Below are 21,434 nucleotides of genomic sequence, written 5' to 3'. Positions count from 1 at the left end.
ATAATCCCACATGTGTTAATTCATAGTTTTGATGCCTTCAGTGTGAATGTACAATTTTCATAGTCATGAAAATACAGAAAAATCTTTAAATGAGAAGGTGTGTCCAAACTTTTGGTCTGTACTGTATACACAAACAATATAAAAGACTTGGTGACCTCAATGGTCTCTCAAGTACAACACTTATTTTTGGCAGTATTCTAATTTACTGAGATAATGACTTTTGTGTTTTCATTGGTTGTAAACCATAATCCTCAACATTAACAGAAATAAACACTTGAAATAGATCACTCTGTTTTTAATGACTCTATATAATATATGAGTTTCACTTTTTGTATTGAAGAACTGAAATAAATTAACTTTCTGATGATATTATTATTTAGTGAGAACTGAAGCACTTGTATATAATAAGCAATATCCTAAGGGAGCAATTCTGAAATATACCTTGTGCACCCATTTTCGTAACTCCAATAGAAGTAAATTAAAGAAGAAAAGTGCAGGTGAAAGTGCAGGGAAAACCCTTTAAAATGACACTACACCAAATCTTCACCTTAACTTGGAGATGGATGGGATCAGACAAAAATACTTCCTATATGTTGTGGGACCTGTAATTTCAGTGTAGAAATGCATTGGTCCCTGTAGAGTCAACTGCTAATCAAGAGGTTAATAGTTTAGTCTCCTGAAAATTTACGTAACAATTCGGATTTGATGCTGCCTGGAAGTATGTGTACAGTACATCAATATTTAAGTAACTAGATCTAACTACAAGCCCAAGAAAGCTGGGAGGAGATTCACATGACAGCAGCTCTGCCTGGTCCTGGGGCTTCCATGCTTCATTCCCAAACCTTGTACACAGGGTCATGAGCAGTGGTGGCCCGGAGCTCACAATCCTCATTCATTAGACCCTTGTATCAATTTCAGTTTTAAGCTGGATTTAGTAAAGCTTGCCGACAATCCGTATATACTGTTTGACGTTCCATGAAGAAGCGAGGGGGATTACGGGCGACGTATATGGGTGAGTTCAAATACAATCTCTTATGATTCTGTTGATCAACTTGTATTTACACACGTAGCACAAGAAGATATGACATATAAATGTATGATATAGTTATTCATCTGCAGTCCTATAACACACCATGATGTTCTGTCAAATAGCAAACTCAGCTCTGCTACCTCTATACCTTAAATTGGAGTTTATTAAGGAAAAAGGTTGTATTGTACAAGAGTAAAAACACTTTCCTTCTTATATTGACAGAATAACAGACTGGGTGGACATATTATAATGTAGTAGGGTGTGTATTGTATAATTATTTGTGGACACGCTTTATTTCGGCCATCATCAGATGTTGCAACCTAGTGAACTCTGATATAAAAGAACGTATTAGATGTAGAAGTTTGGGGTTTAGGGGCTTGGGGGTTTTTTTTGTCTTAAATAAAGTAAAAAATTTAACCACACTTCTATATAATACACCTATACATTATACGCATTGGCACATCATAACAAGTTAATAAGTTTAAAGGGCTGAATAATAAAGTAGACACTCACCTAGAGAAAGGGCATGGGCAGAGGATAGCGATAGATAGATCAATAGATATGAGATAGATAAATAGATGATAGATAGATATATGGATAAATAGATAGATAGATAGAAGATGGATAGATACATATATGGATAAATAAATAGATAATAGATAGATAGAAGATGGATAGATAGATAGATAGATATTAGATAGATAGAAGATGGATAGATAGATAAAGAGATAGATAGATAAATAGATATGAGATAGATAGAGAGATAAATAGATATGAGATAGAGAGATATATGGATAGAATTGATAGATAATAGATAGATAGATAGAAGATAGAGAGATATATAGGCTGAACTGGATGGACGCTTGTCTTTTTTCGGCCTTATAAACTATGTAACTATGGATAGAATAGATAGATAGATAGATAGATAGATAATAGATAGAAGATAGATAGATATGAGCTAGACAAATATGAGGTAGACAGATAGATAGATATGAGATAGCTATATAGATATGAGATAGATAGAGAGATAGATAGATAGATAGATAGATAGATAGATAGATAGATAGATAGATAGATAGATAGATAGATAAATAGATAGATAGATAGACAGGTAATATATAGAGATAGATAGATAGATAGATATATAGATAGATAGATATTAGATAGATATGAGATAGATAGATAGATAGATAATAGATAGATACATTAATATTTGTGTTATTTAGAGGTAAACGTGTTGCTTGTAAAGAAAGTTCTTCGCTTTATTCTACATATTACACCTACATTGTTTTATTCAGTTGTACATTATATCATTACTAGAGATTCAGTAATAAATAATAATAGTAGATTGCTACTAATACACAGTACTGAACAAGTGATCCTTGCATATAGAAATAGTGTCAGTATACATCCTGTATATATAGCGCTGTATACGGTATACATTTAGCATTCTGCACAGAATAGAAAGGTCAGTACTGTTAGATAATGACCACTAGGCATGCATGGCATCACAAAGCAGGATATATTTAGTGTGTCCTACACAGGCCAGCATATCCTATATCGATAATGACAGTTCTATAACTGCAACAACCCAAGTCCCAATGATTAGCTGCCATCACAGCGCCCACCAGGGTTGTCACCATGCTTAGTGATGGATGGCATATTTGTCAATCTGGATTTCAGAAAAGAAAAGTGACTACCACTGTGGAAGCTTTAATAGCAAACATATTGGCGGCCACCTAAAGTTACAAGATATATATATATAGATATATATATCTATATATATAGTATAATATAAATTGCTTTTTTATAATTTGATGTTTAAAATATTATATGGACAAAAGCTCTATGTGGACAAAAGTATTGAGATACCTACGCCATTACATCTACAGGAGCTTACATGAAATCCATTCTAAATACATATGAATTAATTTGATTAAGTTGATCCCCATAGGAAAGTCCCTCTCAGGAAAGTGAGAGCTGTGATTAAGAGAACTGCTCTGGAAGCAGCTGATTTGGGGGCTTGTGATTTTGCAAGATTTATAACAGGATGTCTTAGAACTGAATGAGCTGATCAGATTGATATACATTTTTGTGGGAAGCGTTGCAGTGAATATTATTTATTGAAATCCTTGGCGTTGGTTTGTACACGAGTCCAGTGAGTTTTTCTACTCAGTGACTAACAGTCTTCCCTGTAGTACTGTGCATGCAGAGACAGCTGTCAATCAACAAGTAGGACCGCCAACTGGACTCATGCATACATACACATGGGATTTCAATGAATAAAATACAAGTTGAACTGAAGCTTTTCAAACAAAACTATATATTGTGTCTGCTCAGCTTCTCCTTCTATACCATACTGTCCATAGATTTGGTTCCCTTTATGAACTACGAATTTACACTAAATTACATTATTTCCTGTTTACACTTTGTGTGATTCTAGCACCTTTGGAGACATTTTTATTTATACAGAAATGAATGTTTTTTTGACTAAAAATCATTTTTGGCTTTGGGTTTCATTAAAAATTGTACACCGTTTGCCTTCTATAGCCTCTCTATTGCACTGTCTACTGCTGGCTGCAAAATGAGTTAAAGAGTTTGTCCACTAACTGGACAAACCCTTTAAAATAAGTAGTCCCCCTTGTAAAGTCCCGAGGCTCATGTAACATTGTAATCATGTACCACGTGAGCCCTGCAGCCAATCAGCAACTGCTATTGGACTGCAGCTCTCTTACTACTTTCACTTGTCAAAGATACATCCGTGGGAAGTAAGTGTGCAGCAGCCTAATCGCAGCCGCTGATTGACTGCAGGGCTCACGTGGCATAAAAATGTAACGTGAGCCCTGGGAGACCCATTCCCAACATCGCTGAAACAATGGTGCAGTAAGGGAGTATATGTTATTTCTACTTTACCAGGGAGACTACTACATCTGAGTGTCCGCCTCCAGTAGGCGTACCCACCCAAAAATGATGCATGACAGAGCGCACATTCGCTCTGCCGGCACCATTATAGTCTATGACTCCATCGGCGCATACATCTGAATCCCGTTTTGTTGGGGGGTTCAGATGTAAGCCACTCAACAGGTGCCAGAATGCAATGTGAAAGCACCCTTACCCATCTCTCGTCAAATGTTTTGTTTCTGGCACTACTCCAGTCTCTGTTGTTTGCTGCAGTGATAACGTCATGTCAACAGTGCTGCAGCCAATCACTTAGCTCAGTGGTTGCCTACAGCACAGTTGATGAGATGTCACCTCTTCAGCTTACATACAATCACAAGACACTGATGACACAGTTCTGGACCCGAGGAGGAAAAATTAAGTTTTAGGGTTTTTGTTACAATAAACTGAGCTAGTAGGAAATTTTTTTCCGGATAGGGGACAACACCTTTATTTTAACGCATGTAAAAGTTAACCTTGGTTCATGAAAATTCTCTGCTGTTTCTATAGCGTTCCTAGAGCATGAACTTCAATTGCAAGATTATTTCTATTGTATGTTTTTATTATTTTTATGCTTTACATTTCCAGATGCAGCAATGCAATAATCGGTGACCATGGTTCATAAAAGTAAAACTTTTTGGATTGGGAATTTCAAGGACCATGCCATCAATATAAATGTTGGAGGACTGAAAAAGAAAATCAGCTCGATCACGCTGTCACAGTTCCCAGACACCAGGCTTGGCCGTTTACTATTTTGTGACTCTGAAGAATCCATCCTACAAATCTGTGATGATTACGACTTGGTATCTAAAGAGTTTTACTTTGACCGTAATCCATGCCTTTTTCCATACGTCTTGTATTTTTATGAAACTGGGAAACTGCACATGATGGATGACCTATGTGCCTTCTCCTTCTCCCAGGAAATAGAATACTGGGGAATCAGTGAGTTTTTTCTAGACTCTTGCTGCAGTTATCGATACCATGAACGAAAGTTAGAAAGCAGAAGACGTAACTGGGATGAAGAGAGTGAGGTGAGCAGTGTGGACACATCTGTTGATGAGATTTCTGACTTTAATCATGATCTCATGCGTTTTAACACATTACAATGTGGCAATTTGCGCAAAAGGCTCTGGTTGACTATGGAAAATCCTGGATATTCGATTCCCAGCAAAATTTTCAGTTTTGTCTCCATCTGCGTAGTTCTCCTCTCGATATCAACCATGTGTATCAACAGCATGCCAGAATATCAAAACCTAGATGAGGATGATGTTCCCATTGACGATCCAATTCTTCACAATCTGGAGTATTTCTGTATCTCCTGGTTTACATTTGAAGTATCCTCTAGGCTTCTTCTTGCTCCCAACCTCAAGAAATTCTTTAAACATCCATTAAACTTGATAGACATTGTTTCAGTTCTTCCGTTCTACTTCACCCTCTTGGTAGATCTGACCATCGGCAGTGATCACGAGTTAGACAATGTGGGAAAAGTGGTCCAAGTGTTTAGACTAATGAGGATTTTTCGAGTCCTCAAATTGGCGAGACATTCAACCGGCCTTCGCTCACTTGGAGCTACACTTAAGGTAAAATTAGCAGATGTTAATTTTCACAACTGTCTACTCAATAAAAAAATTCACTTTAGTAAGCTGACCAATGTAAATTAGTCAGCCACTAGATGTTGACACCACAAATTATCTAGATATTTTTGGCACTTTTTCGCATTAATAACCTAGAACCTCATACATTGTAAAAGTGTGTATGCCCCTAAAGGGCAATTCTAATGCAGGAATGGGATTGATATTCTATCAATATAATATTTTTCTGGTTTAGCAAGGAGAGTTAAAAATTACAGAAGGATCATTTCCATCACTTAGACTTTTGGCTGCACAATGATAGCAGAACCTAAAATTTAACTTTGATGTGAAATCAAAATGTCTTAAAAATTGGTTCAGCCTGATTTTCCAAAACTATAAATGGGCCCAGGAAAGGTCACAATTTATGTTACATTTATGTTTTTTTTTTTGCAACTCTGTTTGCTGGTATTCTCACTAGCCATCCAGATACTGAATAGTAATTAGTATTTACACATTTTTTATAATTTGTTTAGTGTTCTTAAAGGAGTTGTCCAACGAACAAAGTTGTGGGAAGCATAAGTCACTTATGATAAGACGAAACAGCAAGGGCTCACAACTGCTACTTTCTGAGGCAACACATTTCCCTGCCTGAAGTAGCACAGGAGTGAGTGTTTCTGCCAGGTTTCCAGCCTTCTGAGCTCATTATAAATCAGGTCAGTGACATAGGAGCTCCAGCAGCACAGCTTATATGTCATTGATGATTTATGATGAGCTTACAGGACTGGAGAAATGGTAGAAACTCCCATTTCCATGCCTGTGATAAAACAGGCAGGGAAATGTGTTACCTCAAAAAGTAGCAGCTGCGAGCCCCTGCTGTTTCATCTGTACACCCACTTATCATAAGTGACTAATGCTTTCCTCACTGCCCAGGAGCTGTGGTATGTGCTAAACATGAACTAGAGCAGCTCTGTATGGTGAGACACAGCCACTACACAGTACACAGCAGGGCACATTTAGAAGATGATCTCAGCACAGGAACATATTTATTAACACATCCATTTGTGGAACTTGAAAATAAGATGTATACACTAGCGCCAAAATGATAGCTTAACAATTGCTGCTGCTGGTGGACCTAAGAGAGCCCAGTGTAAAACTTGTTAAAAATTATAATAAAATTAAATAGTTAAAAAAGGGTAACATTGTACTGACTGTAGATGTCCAAAATGGACCAGTGACTGAGGTGATATAGAGCTGGACAACAAAGCACTCTAGTAATGCTAATACCACAAGTGGACATTGTGCGAATCAAATAGCCAAATATAGACGCGTGACTGGGTGGTTAAGTGGTTAAACTCACCAGTGCTTGCTTCTCCTATGCAGGCAACAGATCAGAGATGTAATCCAATGGTCGTGGTATGGAGTATTTCACATGCACAGAGCTAAAGTGCAAAAAAGTAAAGTCCCGTGTATGATCCGAATACTCATAGTGGATGGAGTCCTCTCTAGTGTCCTGTGTGCCTTGTTAGTAGTTATTACCAGGGCACTCCGGCCGGTAGTGTCCCTGGTAATTACGTGTGCAAGCTCCTAGAGGTGGTGTGTGACGTCACTTTACTGATAGGTGACTAAGGTTAGCCATAAAACGTCAAATTTTGGCTAATCTTGGCCACTCTACCTTTCAGCAAAGTGACATCACCTGTCATCTCTATGAACGTAGTTACCAGGGACACTATCAGCCGAAGTGCACTGGTAATAATTACTAACACGGCACATAGGACATGCGAGGAGACTCCATTAAGGGCATTCGGATCGTACACAGTACTTTGGTCTTTGCTTTTCACACTTTAGCTCTGAGCATTTAAAATACTCTGATCTGTATTCTCCGTAATAGAAGCAAGCACTGGAACAGTGAGTTTAACCACTTAGTCACCCAGTCACACATCCACACTGTCCTCTCTGTGGTATTAGCATTACTAGAGTGATTTACTGTCCTGCTCTACATCTACTTGGTCACTGCTACATTTTGGACATCTACAGTGAACACGGTGTTACCTTTTTAAATATTCAATTGTGGAACTTATTTTTATTCCAAGATTTATTAATTAAAATGCACTTTATTTGTGGGATAACCCCTTTAATGACCATGGCTCTGACAATTTTGGTACAATTATTATAGAAAAGTCATTTTGGTAATTTGCTTAATATTGGCTGCAACATTGTAATATGAATGAGCACAATACAGGAAAGATGATGAGAGTAAACAAAATATCTAACAATTATAGCAAACAGTGGAACCCTGCTAGTAAAAAGGAACAAGCTCTCTTTTATTAGAATGTTTTTAGATAAAGTCCTAAAAATTCTGAGATTAGTCTTTCCGCCTTATTAATGAGCCAGCTATTATAAATGCATAATAAACAATCCAGCTCTGAGTTAAACTTATGAAATAAAGATAAGCAAAGCTTTTATAGAGCTTTCAACTTAGCCAACACTTACTTTAAGAAGTGTAAGATAATTTGCTTTTGGACACAAGCCATTTAAGACGAGCAACAGCCGGCATTTTAACAAGGTGACGTTAAAGGATTTGTCACCTACAAATTAACACTAATTTTGAGACTTGACCAAATATCGTCTATTCTCTATGATGGCAATTTAGAATTGTGGCACATTTTCTCTGCAGATATAAAAGGCTTTTGCTCCTGTTTTTAATGTGTTTGCACAGTGCATGTCAGTTTTCTTTTCTGTACTCCAGGGAGGCATAAAAGATTGTTCTACTTTAGCTGAATGTTAAAAAAAGGAACCAATGTCAGTTGCACAAGATTTCTTTTCATACATATTGAAAATTAGGCACAAGATGCTTCAACGCAAAGGACATGAACTAGACAGCTCTATGAGAGTCCGATCACTGTCGCAGCTCTATGAGAGTCCGATCACTGTCGCAGCTCTATGACAGTCCGATCACTGTCACAGCTCTATGACAGTCAGATCACTGTCACAGCTCTATAAGAATAACCTCAGCACTCAAACATGAATTAGTGTAGAATTTAATACAGTCCAAAACAAAAATCACAGACTTTTCGGCCTAGACATACGGCCTTCATCAGTGTGGTCAGACTGCTGAGAGTCAGATGTGTAGGGAGAGAACGGGCGGTGTGCCTCAGGGAATGTGCATCAACACCTGTAATGCCGTGTGCTAGGTTCCCAGGACCACACCGAACCAGCGATGGATACCGCGTTCAAGCGCTAAGACCCTAGCACACGGCATTACAGGTATTGATGCACATTCCCTGAGGCACACCGCCCGTTCTCTCCCTAAACATCTGACTCTGAGCAGTCTGACCACACTGATGAAGGCCGTATATGTCTAGGCCGAAACGTCTGTGATTTTAGTTTTGGACTGCATTAAATTCTACACTAATTCATGTTTGAGTGCCAAGGTTATTCTTTAAGTATCTGGTTTTGGACCCTACTCGTGCACCTATTCAGTTGTGCGGCGGTCTCTCTTTTTGTCACAGCTCTAGGACAGTCCGATCACTGTCACAGCTCTATGACAGTCCGATCACTGTCGCAGCTCTATGACAGCCTGATCACTGTCACAGCTCTATGACAGCCCGATCACTGTCACAGCTCTACGACAGCCCGATCACTGCTGTTAGATGACCACCGATTGGCTACGTTTAAGCTGATGCGCATTCATTTAATAGTCTGTTTACACAGGCTAATTGCACTTCCATATGCACACAACAATTGTTAATATGATCGTTCTGTGTGCATAGAATATCACTGTTTTCGACAGCACATCTCCTGTTTAACCCAGCAGTTATGCTGCTGAGAATGAGGATTTTTAAGCAAGTTTAAAAATCATTTAATCCAATGAACAAGAGTTTTGCTTGTTCACAGGGTTATTGCCGGCCTGTTTAGGATCACCACAAATGATAAATTCCCCCAAAGTTTGTAAGCCAAGGTCTAGTTTCTTAAATAAATGAAATCACAGTAACCCCAAGACTATGATCATGCACTGTACTGTACCTTCTATAAACATGGAATAAGGACCGTGCCGGTAATTCCTGCATGCATGATGTGTACCCCATACATGTACCATAGGTTGAGGACTTTGGCTCCAAATTTACTTACAGGGGTTGTCCACTTTATTTTAACAAATATGTTGGAGACGTGATTTTGTGGCACTCAGCATATAAGCATTTCAGGTTCTTCTCCTTTGTGAAGCGTTGTGTTTAGCCTTCCTTATTGACTGCACAGTTTAGTGCTTTACAAAGGTGGAGAACCTGCAATATTTATGTATTCGTAAATGCCACAAAATCATATCCCCAACACATTTGATAAAATAAAGAAAATGTGTTCAACCCCTTAAATGTAAGCTTCACCAGAATATGCACATCCACCTGGAGACGCATAAAATAATGGATTACATTTTCTTGAATGTAGACAGGTAGACCGGTGCATTTTCACCAAGTATCACCCTAGTCCTATCTCATTTTTTGTTGAGGTTGTATGTCCTGAAACTTTATTGGTTGATTAAAAGGGTTCTCAGGGAACCGAAAAATAACGTATCTTTCAGTATACTGTAGATAAATTCCTAAACACCTTTAATTAGCAAGTTACACTCTTTTTTTTTTTTTTTTTTTTTTTTTACTAGTGAGGTAATCACTGTGTCTAGTTAGATTTACAAAAATCTATCTTAGAATGTTTAAAGGGTCTTCTGAAAATGGAATACCCCTTTAACATTCTTGGACAGATTTTTCCAGGCACAGAGAAAAGGCCGCTCACATTGCTGTCCACCTTGTCGTTTTGATTGCGGACCACTGTTGTGACCTTGTGATAGCTTGATCATATGTGGTATATATTATCTCCAGGTCACAGCAGCAGAGCTGCTCAAGGCATAGGTCTTATAACCATTCTAGGACAGGTTTCTGTTACTGTAAAGGCTTGTTAACATTGCATTTTTGCCATGGAAAAAACACAGCATTTTACATCAGCTATCATTAAGGGTTTTTCAACCTGAAACGCGTAAGCACAGTGTTTTTCTTTATATGTGCACATTCTGCCCATGTTTTTTTCTATATGATTAAAGGCTAAGTTTTAACTACTTTTCTTTGGTGCTGGAGAACATCTCATTTTGGACCATTGAGAGCTATTGGACCTGGAAGTCAGACCACTGCATACTCCTTGCACCACACCCAGACCACAGACGGTCTACACTGGAAGTCTCTTGGGATACTTATCTCTAACATAGGAGTGATGAGCCAAATTGACACTTTTTCTAATTTTAGCATTTTACAGTACCAGCAAAGTGAATGAGATTTCTGAAGTCTCATGCATATGCTGCTTATTTTTTCCTTGCATATTTGAACCTTCAAAGCATTTTTTTTTTCAAATCTGCAGCATGTCAATTTTTTTCAGCGATTTTTGTACAAGTAAAAATGCATCAAAACAAGACAAAAACGCAAATATTTTTTTTGCAGCCTTTTCCTGTCAAAAATCTGTTTCAGATACTCAATGTGTGAACATGCGCTAGCAACACAGCAGCCACTCTAGTGTTCTACAGACAATGTACTCTAGTCCTATAGACAAGTTGAGTGATTTGCTAATTAAAAGTTGTTTAGGAACTTATTTGTAATCACATTTTTTTTCCTTGATATTTTTTATAATCCCCGAGAACTCCTTTTAATGTAGCAGGAGATAAGGAAAGTACATCCCACCAGAATTGAGGCCCCTTCTCCGTATGCTTCATGGAAGTGAAAGGGGCTGCCATTATATCATTGATCTTGGGAACAACATTGATGTGGCTGGTGAATTTTACAGTAGAAGTGCTCGCTCAGACTGGCGTATATTCTCTCATGCGAGAAAATCGGGCCGATTATGCTAATGACACTCGGCTCGAACTTTGCCAGAGTTGGAGCTAAGTGTCATCTTACTGTGATCTGATTCTCTCGCATGAGAGAATCACAGCACAGATTGGAGAAATTAATTTCTCCATCTTCTCCACTTCTCTGTGTCCGCGGATATCAGACTGCACTCGAATGATGTCCGAGTCCAGAACATGACTACTATGATGTTTGAAAGACATAGTCAGGTTCTAGTGAATCATGAATTGATCAGTCCCTTGTGGAAATGACCCAATGGTCCAGGAAGATTGTAAGTCGTTCATGTTGAGAAGGTGAAATGTGGAATACAAAGATTGTACCTTGTATTTGGTGATCCTCTGTCTATATTCTACATTTGTTTTGTTCTTCTTTTAGCATAGCTACAGAGAAGTGGGCATCCTACTCCTTTATCTGGCTGTTGGTGTCTCCGTCTTTTCTGGAATGGCATACACAGCTGAGAAAGATGAAGACACGGGGTTTGACACAATCCCTTCTTGTTGGTGGTGGGGAACTGTAAGCATGACCACAGTAGGCTATGGAGATGTGGTGCCTGCCACCGTAGCTGGAAAACTAGCGGCTTCTGGCTGTATCTTGGGTGGGATACTAGTTGTGGCATTACCGATAACCATCATATTCAACAAGTTTTCACACTTCTACAGAAGACAGAAAGCTCTGGAGAATGCAGTGAGGAACAGTGACAGGAGGCCAATCAGAGAATCCAGTGCGGATGGTGAAAGAGAATCGGAGAACTTTACGGAACTTTAATTGGTAACGACCGAGGGGCATTCCTTAGGGAGTTCCATCTGTCCAAAACCTTCAACAGTGCCATGGAGTACAATGTGACAAACACAGCTCATCAGTACATCTGTACTCTATTTCATTGCAATCTATGGCTTTGTTAGAGGTCCGGTCCGAATCACATTTTTTTTGAGAATCAGATGAAACCCCTGACTAAAAGGCCAAAACACAATGTGAAATGCCCATGAGAGTCATGTACATTTATTATTTTGTGGCTATGCATGTACATACATATGTGATAATCCAATAATGATGTTTACCCTGCAAGTGCCTCCGCACAGGCATAAATACACTCTAAAATCTAGGATACTAACACAATGCAATAAGAATTGTTTCCTTGGAATATGGATCTGTTATTTTAACATTTCCAGACAGAAAAAATAAAAAGGTGAACCCCCTGAAAACTGACTTGTGTATTTATTTTTTTTTTTTTAAGAAAAAGTCACTATGTAATATTGCTTCGCACGCATCAGGATGAAATCCTTCATTCCACGTGCGGCAGCGTCCAGTAGTGAACGCTGTGTGTGTGCGCATGCTGTCATGAGCAATTAAAGGGCCGGCGTTTTGCCGACCGCTGGCCCGAGCACTGAAGTCCTAGGCAATCTGCCCAGGGGCAGTGAAAGGGACGTCGTGAGCCGTAAATAGCCCGAGGGTCGAAGGTTCACCACCTCAGTTCTAAGGCATCACCTGGATGCCTTGGATATATCTCCATATTTAACCTTGCCCTAATTAGTGACTTGCGGAATAGATGCTGTATTAGGGTAGGTCCACATGGGTCAGAAGTGTCGAGGACTGCCTGGTTGTATAACGCTACATGGCTTCGAACAAACCATTCAACTTTGTCATTCAGACAAGAAATGGACAAAAATGCTCCTATTCACTAACAGCAAGCAAATTAATACACAAAGCATATTAGAAAGCTGTAGAAGCTTTATTTACACCAGTACGACCCCTTTAAATTTACTAAATGTCACACATTACCAGCATTTATATATATATGTACAATCTTATGCATTTAAGAAGTCACAGCAATATATAAAAATATCTCACTAGAAAAATGTAAAAAAAAATAAAAAAAATTCAGTTTGATAAAAAATATATCAGAAATCTAGACATGGTGTAAAGGGTCTTAGAGATTTTGCTGCCTTCGTTTCTTTGAGTCTATGGCATCTAGAATGGGCTGTCGTTTGGCCTGATACTTCTGATGAATTTCTTCGATTTCGCTCTCCATCAATGGATCGAGTGAATTCAGTCTCATCTGCAGTTCAGCCACGCTCCAGTCTTTTAACTTAAAGAGAATGGGACAGAAACAATTACCTTAAGTAAAAATAAATGCACATACGGTATATTCTTGGTAGTACATGTAATGTATTAATGTATTGACGCTATATAAATCAGGATTTGTATGTTTTCTTTCCCTACTATAGAATCTGCAAGAATGATCCTCATTATAGGCCATGTACACTGCCTTGAAAAATCATTCATACCCAGCAAACTTTTCCAAATTTTTTCATGTTACACCCACAAACTTAAATGTATTTTATCTGTATTGTATGTGATATGCCAACACAAAGTAGTAAGTATTTGTGAAGTGTAAAGAAAACGTTTTTCTAAATATTTTAAAAATATAAATCTGAAAATTGTGACATGCATTTTTTTTTCCTTAGGGAGCATGTCCATTTCTGTTGTGGAGACCGATGTCTCCGCAACAGAAATCTCCACAATAGAATGTATAAGGTGCGGTAACTCCGCATGTGTTCAATGAAGATATGCTGGACAGGAGAATGCTGCGGCTTCTTGGGAGTTTATCCACGCACATTACTACTAGGCTGTGGCTGTGTCTTGTACTGCAGCGCAGCCCCATTCACTTCAATAGGCAACGCTGTAGTACTAGGCACAGCTACTAGAAGGATGAAAACAGTAAAAAGGTTATACAAGCACAGAAAAAAATAAATCTTACTTTTTCCCCCCAAAAAGGGCTGCTTATAGGCTGGGGCTACTCCACTACTTTGGCTACCATTCAAGTCACATGCCCAAAGATCAATATGTGCCGCTGCTACATCACAGCATAATTCAAGTGAGAGGAGTCACATTGCGACCTCTAGTGTATAAAGACCTCAACAAGTAATTCGCAAAGTGTTAGACCCAATCAGATGTTCTGTGACTTACTTGTCGCAGTATCCTAAGGGTAGCAATGCAACCTTATTTACCCACAGCGGCGCATAGCAATCTTTGGCGGTGTGACCTTGTTGGCAGCCGTGTAGCACCAGTTTTATCCATGAGCTTTGTGTAGTATAGTGCCTCAGACCCACTTGACTAGGGATTAGCTGCAATACCAGACACAGCCAATGGACTGGAGGGGCACTGTTTATGGAAAAGAGCAGACCCTTTCTCCAAAGCTTGCAAAACCTCTTTAAAAAGAAAATTTAATCTATACTCCCCCTCCTTTATACATTTGCTTGACAGTTTAATTAATCAAATATTCTCTTTCATCAGTCATTTCAGGCTGGGAAGAGACTGACTGCTAGATTCTTCAAAGGGATTACTGTCAGTAATATGTCTGCCCCTTTGATCACGTATATGACTTGTTTAGATCAGTAATGTCTGTATACATACTGGTGTATGATAACGCCGTCTTTCCTTTTAGAAGCTTTGGTATAGCTGCCCTATCTGTTATTAGGGATGGTGCCCTTTAAATGAGGACCTGGCAGTTTGCTGAAATCCATCTCTTACTGCAATTCTAGCCTGACCTTGGTAAAAATCCATATGTGCATTATGTTTAAAATAAACCTGATTGATTTAAAGGAGAGAGAAAAAAAGATCACAATTGTGTCAGATTTTACTGAAGTGCAGAATGAAGTCTCTAAACTGTATTGATCCCGATGTTCAACCTGCCGGATCCGATTACTGCACGAGCGCCTCTGTGCAGGGTAATAGTGGTCCGCAGCACTGGATGGGTCAGGTGTCTAGATAAGGAAATTATTATATTCTCATAGGTCTATGAAATGGCTGTTCCCAGGAATCCCAGAACTTCAGGGCATTAAAGTCTTCATGTACTGGGGGTAAAGAGTTACAAATATGATATCATTTCTGAATGCACAATTCCAACTAAATTAAAGTGGTTATATGAGGTATGTAAAAGGTCTGTTTTTTTAAGGAAATAGCACCACACTAGTCCATGGATTGCAGCTCAATATCTGACAGTCTATAGACAAAATATGTGTAGAAATGTCATTAAAGGGCAATGGAAATCCTCTCTGAGCTTGAGCATAGAGATCCAAACATGTGGCTCTCGATCTGATGGACCTTCCACATATTACAAGGCAATTATCTGAACATCAGGCATGTACTGTAATAACCCAATTCCCTGCAATGGTCATTGGACCCAACCTTATCCAGCAAAGGGAACCCATCAGCATTGAAATACTAAATGTAAAAAGAGGACCCATCACCAGGTCAAAAGTGGCCAGTGTTGCTCTTCTTTTATTCCTGCTGCTCCACTGCGTATTTAGGTTTTGCTTTTTAGCTTTTGTTTTTTTTAAATCCACCATATGATTCCAGAGAGATGGGCCTTTTTTATTTATTGTGCCCTATATGATATTTTTGTATTTTTTTCCCAAGGGGGCAGTGCTGACAGGGTAATAAAGCAAAACAGCCTAAAGACACGCCACCATATAATCCTGCGGGCCACGCCCAGTTGTTAAAGACCATAAAAATTATCACTAGATAAAAAAGGCCCATGCCTCTGGAACCGTATAGCGAATGTAAAAAATAACAAAATGTGGAATACTCTGGTGAGCAGCAGGAATAAAAACTGGTCACTTTTGACAGGTCCCCTTTCAATCTGCAGACATCATGGTATAGAGCAGGAGGAACTGAGAAGATTGATATATAATTTTGTGGGACAATATTCAGTGTAACTTGCAAATTATTGATTGAAAACTTTGCTTTTAAAGGGGTTGTCTGGGCACAGCATATTTATAGCCTATCCATTGAATAGATCCACTATTAGATTAGTGGGGGTCCGACACTCAGCACTAGGGGTGGATAAAGAGTAGCAAGGGCCCCGGGCAGTTTAGAAGGCGCGGCCCCACCCCCCCCCCCAACACACACCTGATGTATCACATGTCACATGATCCCCTGTGATAGATCATGTGATAGTTGACGTGAAATTTGGCACAATATTAATATATTAATTATAATAATTTTTTTTAGGCTGTGTGCCCACGATGCATTTTTTAAGCGTTTCCGCAGCGGCAATTCTGCTGCGGAAACGCTTCAAAAACGCTTGGTAGAAGGTCTGCCATGTTCCCCAATGATAATCCGCATGTGCTATGCACATGCTGCGGAAATTTCCACTGCAGATTATCATTGAGGAAAAATCCACAGCATTACCAATTATTTTGCGTTTTCGCCACCATTGACTTGCATTGGAACTCATGTAATCCGCATCACTGCATCTGTACATGCGGATATTATGCGTTTCAATGTGCGGATGGTACCCGGGTCTGGAGAGGAGGAGACTCTCCTCCGGACCCGGGTATCATAGAACCTGTAAAAAAAAAGAATAAAATAAAAAATATACATTATACTTACCTTCTGATGGCCTCCGGGAGTCTTTATCCGATGCGTCCTGGCTTGCCGGCAGCTCGCGATAGACTAAAGGACCTGTGGTGACGTCATTTAGTCAAGTGACGGGTCACGCGACCGCTGACATCGGCAAGCCATCAGAAGGTAAGTATATATTTAATTTTTACCATTGTTTTACGGTCACACTATATAAATCCATGCCGGTTGCATGGATTTATATAGTGTGACCAATCTGTCAAGCAGTTTCCAAGTGATGCTAAAATCGCTTGGAAAGTGCTTGACAACCCGCATGCGGAAATGCATGTGAAGAACGCTTCACATCCGCATGTCCCTGGCAGGAAAAACACATGTACAATCCGCATGCGTTTTTTCTGCCAGGGAGATGCAGAAACGCTCAAAAAAAAATCCGGAGCATTTCTGCATCGTGGGCACATAGCCTTACATTAATTGTATGGCTTAATATTGAGAACACGTAGCCATCTATACACAGCGGGAGGCCGCACGTAGCCATCTATACACAGCGGGAAGCAGCACGTAGCCATCTATACACAGCGGGAGGCCGCACGTAGTCTTCTATGCACAGCAGGAGGCCGCACATAGCCTTCTATACCCAGCAGGGGGCCGCATGGCGCCATCTATACACAGCAGGGGGCCGCACGTAGCCATCTATACACAGCAGGAGGCCGCACGTAGCCATCTATACACAGCAGGAGGCCGCACGGTGCCATCTATACACAGCAGGAGGCCGCACGGCGCCATCTATACACAGCAGGAGGAAGCACGCAGTCACGCACACACACAAACATATACAGTGCCTACAAGTAGTATTCAACCCCCTGCAGATTTAGCTGGTTTGATAAGATGCAAATAAGTTAGAGCCTTCAAACTGCAAACGAGAGTAGGTTTTATGAACAGAAGCATAAATCTTACAAACCAAAAAGTTATGTTGCTCAGTTGAATTTTATTAAATTTTAAACATAAAAGTGTGGGTCAATTATTATACAACCCCTATGTTTAATATTTTGTGGAATAACCCTTGTTTGCAATTACAGCTAATAATCGTCTTTTATAAGACCTGATCAGGCCGGCACAGGTCTGTGGAGTTATCTTGGCCCACTCCTCCATGCAGATCTTCTCCAAGTTATCTAGGTTCTTTGGGTGTCTCATGTGGACTTTATTCTTGAGCTCCTTCCACAAGTTTTCAATTGGGTTAAGGTCAGGAGACTGACTAGGCCACTCCAACACCTTGACACCTTGACTTTTTCCCTCTTGAACCAGGCCTTGGTTTTCTTGGCTGTGTGCTTTGGGTCGTTGTCTTGTTGGAAGATGAAATTACGACCAATCTTAAGATCCTTGATGGAGGAGCGGAGGTTCTTGGCCAAAATCTCCAGGTAGGCCGTGCTATCCATCTTCCCATGGATGCGGACCAGATGGCCAGGCCCCTTGGCAGAGAAACAGCCCCACAGCATGATACTACCACCACCATGCTTGACTGTAGGGATGGTATTCTTGGGGTCGTATGCAGTGCCATCCAGTCTCCAAACGTCACGTGTGTGGTTGGCACCAAAGATCTCGATCTTGGTCTCATCAGACCATAGAACCTTGAACCAGTCTGTCTCAGAGTCCTCCAAGTGATCATGAGCAAACTGTAGACGAGCCTTGACATGACGCTTTGAAAGTAAAGGTACCTTACGGGCTCGTCTGGAACGGAGACCATTGCGGTGGAGTACGTTACTTAAGGTATTGACTGAAACCAATGTCCCCACTGCCATGAGATCTTCCCGGAGCTCCTTCTTTGTTGTCCTTGGGTTAGCCTTGACTCTTCGGACAAGCCTGGCCTCGGCACGGGAGGACACTTTCAAAGGCTGTCCTGGCCGTGGAAGGCTAACAGTAGTTCCATAAGCCTTCCACTTACGGATGATGCTCCCAACAGTGGAGACAGGTAGGCCCAACTCCTTGGAAAGGGTTTTGTACCCCTAGCCAGCCTTGTGACCCTCCACGATCTTGTCTCTGATGGCCTTGGAATGGTCCTTTGTCTTTCCCATGTTGACCATGTCTGAGTGCTGTTCACAAGTTTGGGGAGGGTCTTAAATAGTCAGAAAAGGCTGGCAAAAGAGATCTTTAATCCACACATGTGAAGCTCATTATTCTTGGTGCCTGAACTACTTCTTAATACTTTTGGGGGACCAAACAGAATTCTTGTGGTTTGAGGGGTTGAATAATAAATGACACTCTGAATTAACTTTTAACGTTTTTTTTAAAAAAAAAAAAAAAAATTTGCTGCAGTGCATTTCCCACTTCCAGGCTGATCTGCAGTACAAATGTCACAATGCCAAGTTAATTCCACATGTGTCAACCAGCTAAATCTGCAGGGGGTTGAATACTACTTGTAGGCACTGTACATACACGCATAAACACATTTGAAACACAAAAATACATATGAACAGACATCACACAATGATTTCTGCACACACACACTCACTCACACTCACACACACACACACACTCTCACCATCCCCCGGCTCCCGTCGTCCAGCTCCTCTCCGGTGTAGCAGTGCAGGCCGGGCGCGCACTGCTTGACGTCACTCTAGCAGACACGGCCGCGTACAGGGTCGTGTCTCCTAGCTGTGATGCGGCCGGGCCAGCACACAGGGAAGTTAACAGCTGCAGTGCTAGCCCGACCGAAGAAGAAGCAGCGACCGTGCCCCCCCCCCCCCGCCTCTGACAACCGGTATGTGCCGCGGCGCCGCACATATTATAATGAGGGATATCTGGCCATGGACCCCCCGGAGCCCCGGGCCCCCTGGAGTCCCGGGCGGTAGCCCAGATTGCTCTCATTATAATCCGCCTATGCTCAGCACCCTCAACTATCAGCTGTTATATTCTCTGACCGTCGATTGGAGTGGTCTCTCATGGTGAGTTGGAGCTGTTGTGCAGCCCTGACAGCGGCCACTACACAAGTATTTATATCTGGCCACTACTGGAGGAAATAGCTGATCGGTGGGGATCCAGGCGTCAGAACTCAAAGATCTGATATTAATGATCTATCTTAGTGAGGTGTTGTAATTAATAGAGGGTCTAACCTTGGGAGTACCCTAGGGTCTTTGTTAGACATTTTTTAGGACCTATCCTAGTGAGAACTCTTAATATGTTGTGCCCGAACAAGCCCTTTAATGTGTTTTGGTGTCCACTAGCTGGCTAAAATCAGTAATTGACACCCTTCACTTGTCAATCACTGATTAAGATTGCCCACTGGACTTCAAAGCCTAAAATGAGCAAAAGTTTAAATGAAAAATACAAGTTAGAGTACGCTCACACTAGCGTATAACAAGGCCGAGTGCTATCCGGTGTTCTATCGGACAACATTTTAGCCCAATGTTGTACTATGGGGCAGTGCAGATCTGCGATTTTTTTCGAATCAGATTCGGCATGCTGCGAGTGGCCTCGATATTCAGATCACAAGCACCCATACAAGTCTACCATGGACACAAACAATGGAGAAGATGGTGAAATTAAGTTCTCCATCTTCTCAGTACCTGTGCTGTGATGCTCTCATGTGACAGAATTGGATCTCACAAATTAAACTCTGACAGAATTTGGGCCGAGTGTCATTAGCACAATAGACGCCAGGGTGAGGGTACCCTTTTACTGAATATTTTTCCACAACCCTACATCTCATTCTATTCAGCTCCTCCTGCTCTATACCGTGCTGCTGGCAGATGAGACTTCATAGTCAATTTGATATAGGTGTAATGTAAAATATAACAGTTTCTGTGTCCTAAGCTGTAGCTTTCTGCTGTCTGTCTATGCTCCTGTGGTGACCAGAGTGGCCATGCACTTGTTTGCAGAAGAAATGTTGGCACCTTACTCATGATACTACTTGGAAGATCAAGCTAAGGATCATCACACATGTCGTCATTACGAAGTGTTATTTCAGTAGAACTTACAAAGCTGTAGTCTCCATTCAGAGGTATCTTGAATTCAGAGGAATTTGAAGAGTTTTCTGGAGACTTTTTAACTGATGCACCCAACTGGTTCTCGTTCTTTTCGAAGTACTCAAGAAATGATGGCTTGGCAAGTTGTGCAGGTTCGTTACTTTCTGCAATATCAAATGGTAACTTCAATATAATATTTTTTACAAGGGGCATTTAAAAATGTGATGGTGCAAGTCTCCATTCACATTTGCCCTAGGGTTTATATTTTTTACTTCAAGAATAGCGCATTTTGACCATTGAAAATACTGGAACACAAGCAATTGAAGGACCCTTTTAAGAGTCAATGGGTCCATCAGGATTTGTTGTAATCTGTTGGGAATTTATTATTAAAGGAAGCCATGATGCTAATGTGAAAAGTCTTAAAGAGGAACCATAGTTTTAATTTTTCTTTCAGAAATCAATAGCACACGTGAAAATAAGAAACTTTGTATTGTATCAGATTAGAGAAATACTCTTCTTTCTCCTCCTGGACGGATCAGTCATTATCAAAATTCTCAAGTCACAGGTAAAATCCGTCTTCAGTGAATTCAGATTTTCCTATTACTGAGATAGGAGATGGCAGTTGGGGCTCATAAAGTTCTATGGAGAAATGTAATTGTCACTTCAGTAGAACTTGCAGCAGAATGTCTGTGTC

At 40.4% G+C, this 21,434-nt stretch overlaps 2 protein-coding genes across 2 annotated transcripts in view; one reads left to right on the top strand and one right to left on the bottom strand.

Annotated features, from left to right (window-relative positions):
- The first annotated feature begins 775 nt into the window (after nucleotides 1-775).
- Nucleotides 776-12,607, top strand: LOC141272623 (delayed-rectifier potassium channel regulatory subunit KCNS1-like). The gene is made up of 3 exons (XM_073683532.1): nucleotides 776-1,012; nucleotides 4,556-5,547; nucleotides 11,793-12,607. Exons 2-3 carry the CDS (start codon nucleotides 4,582-4,584, stop codon nucleotides 12,180-12,182), a joined length of 1,356 nt encoding a protein of 451 aa, XP_073539633.1. The 5' UTR covers nucleotides 776-1,012; nucleotides 4,556-4,581; the 3' UTR covers nucleotides 12,183-12,607.
- A 520-nt stretch (nucleotides 12,608-13,127) lies between these two features.
- The window catches only part of LOC141272622 (serine/threonine-protein kinase 4-like), a 54,393-nt gene continuing 46,086 nt past the window's right edge, over nucleotides 13,128-21,434 (bottom strand). The window contains exons 10-11 of the mRNA XM_073683531.1: nucleotides 20,753-20,904; nucleotides 13,128-13,503 (exon numbers count right to left, since the gene is read on the bottom strand). Of these exons, the coding sequence (XP_073539632.1) occupies nucleotides 13,345-13,503; nucleotides 20,753-20,904 (311 nt within the window). The 3' untranslated portion in view covers nucleotides 13,128-13,344. The remainder of the gene's footprint in view (nucleotides 13,504-20,752; nucleotides 20,905-21,434) is intronic.

The sequence above is a fragment of the Phyllobates terribilis genome, unplaced genomic scaffold (assembly GCF_046119375.1).
Source record: "Phyllobates terribilis strain yellow unplaced genomic scaffold, ASM4611937v1 Scaffold_5__5_contigs__length_657084704, whole genome shotgun sequence".
Lineage (NCBI taxonomy): Eukaryota > Metazoa > Chordata > Amphibia > Anura > Dendrobatidae > Phyllobates > Phyllobates terribilis.
Note: the sequence above shows the minus strand (reverse complement) of the source record. Positions and strands in the feature narration are given on the sequence as shown.

Coding starts and splice junctions, on each gene's coding strand:
- LOC141272623 (XM_073683532.1), top strand. CDS start 4,582: ATGGTTCATAAAAGTAAAACTTTTTGGATTGGGAATTTCAAGGACCAT. Junction 5,548..11,792: donor CACTTGGAGCTACACTTAAG/GTAAAATTAGCA, acceptor TTCTTCTTTTAG/CATAGCTACAGAGAAGTGGG.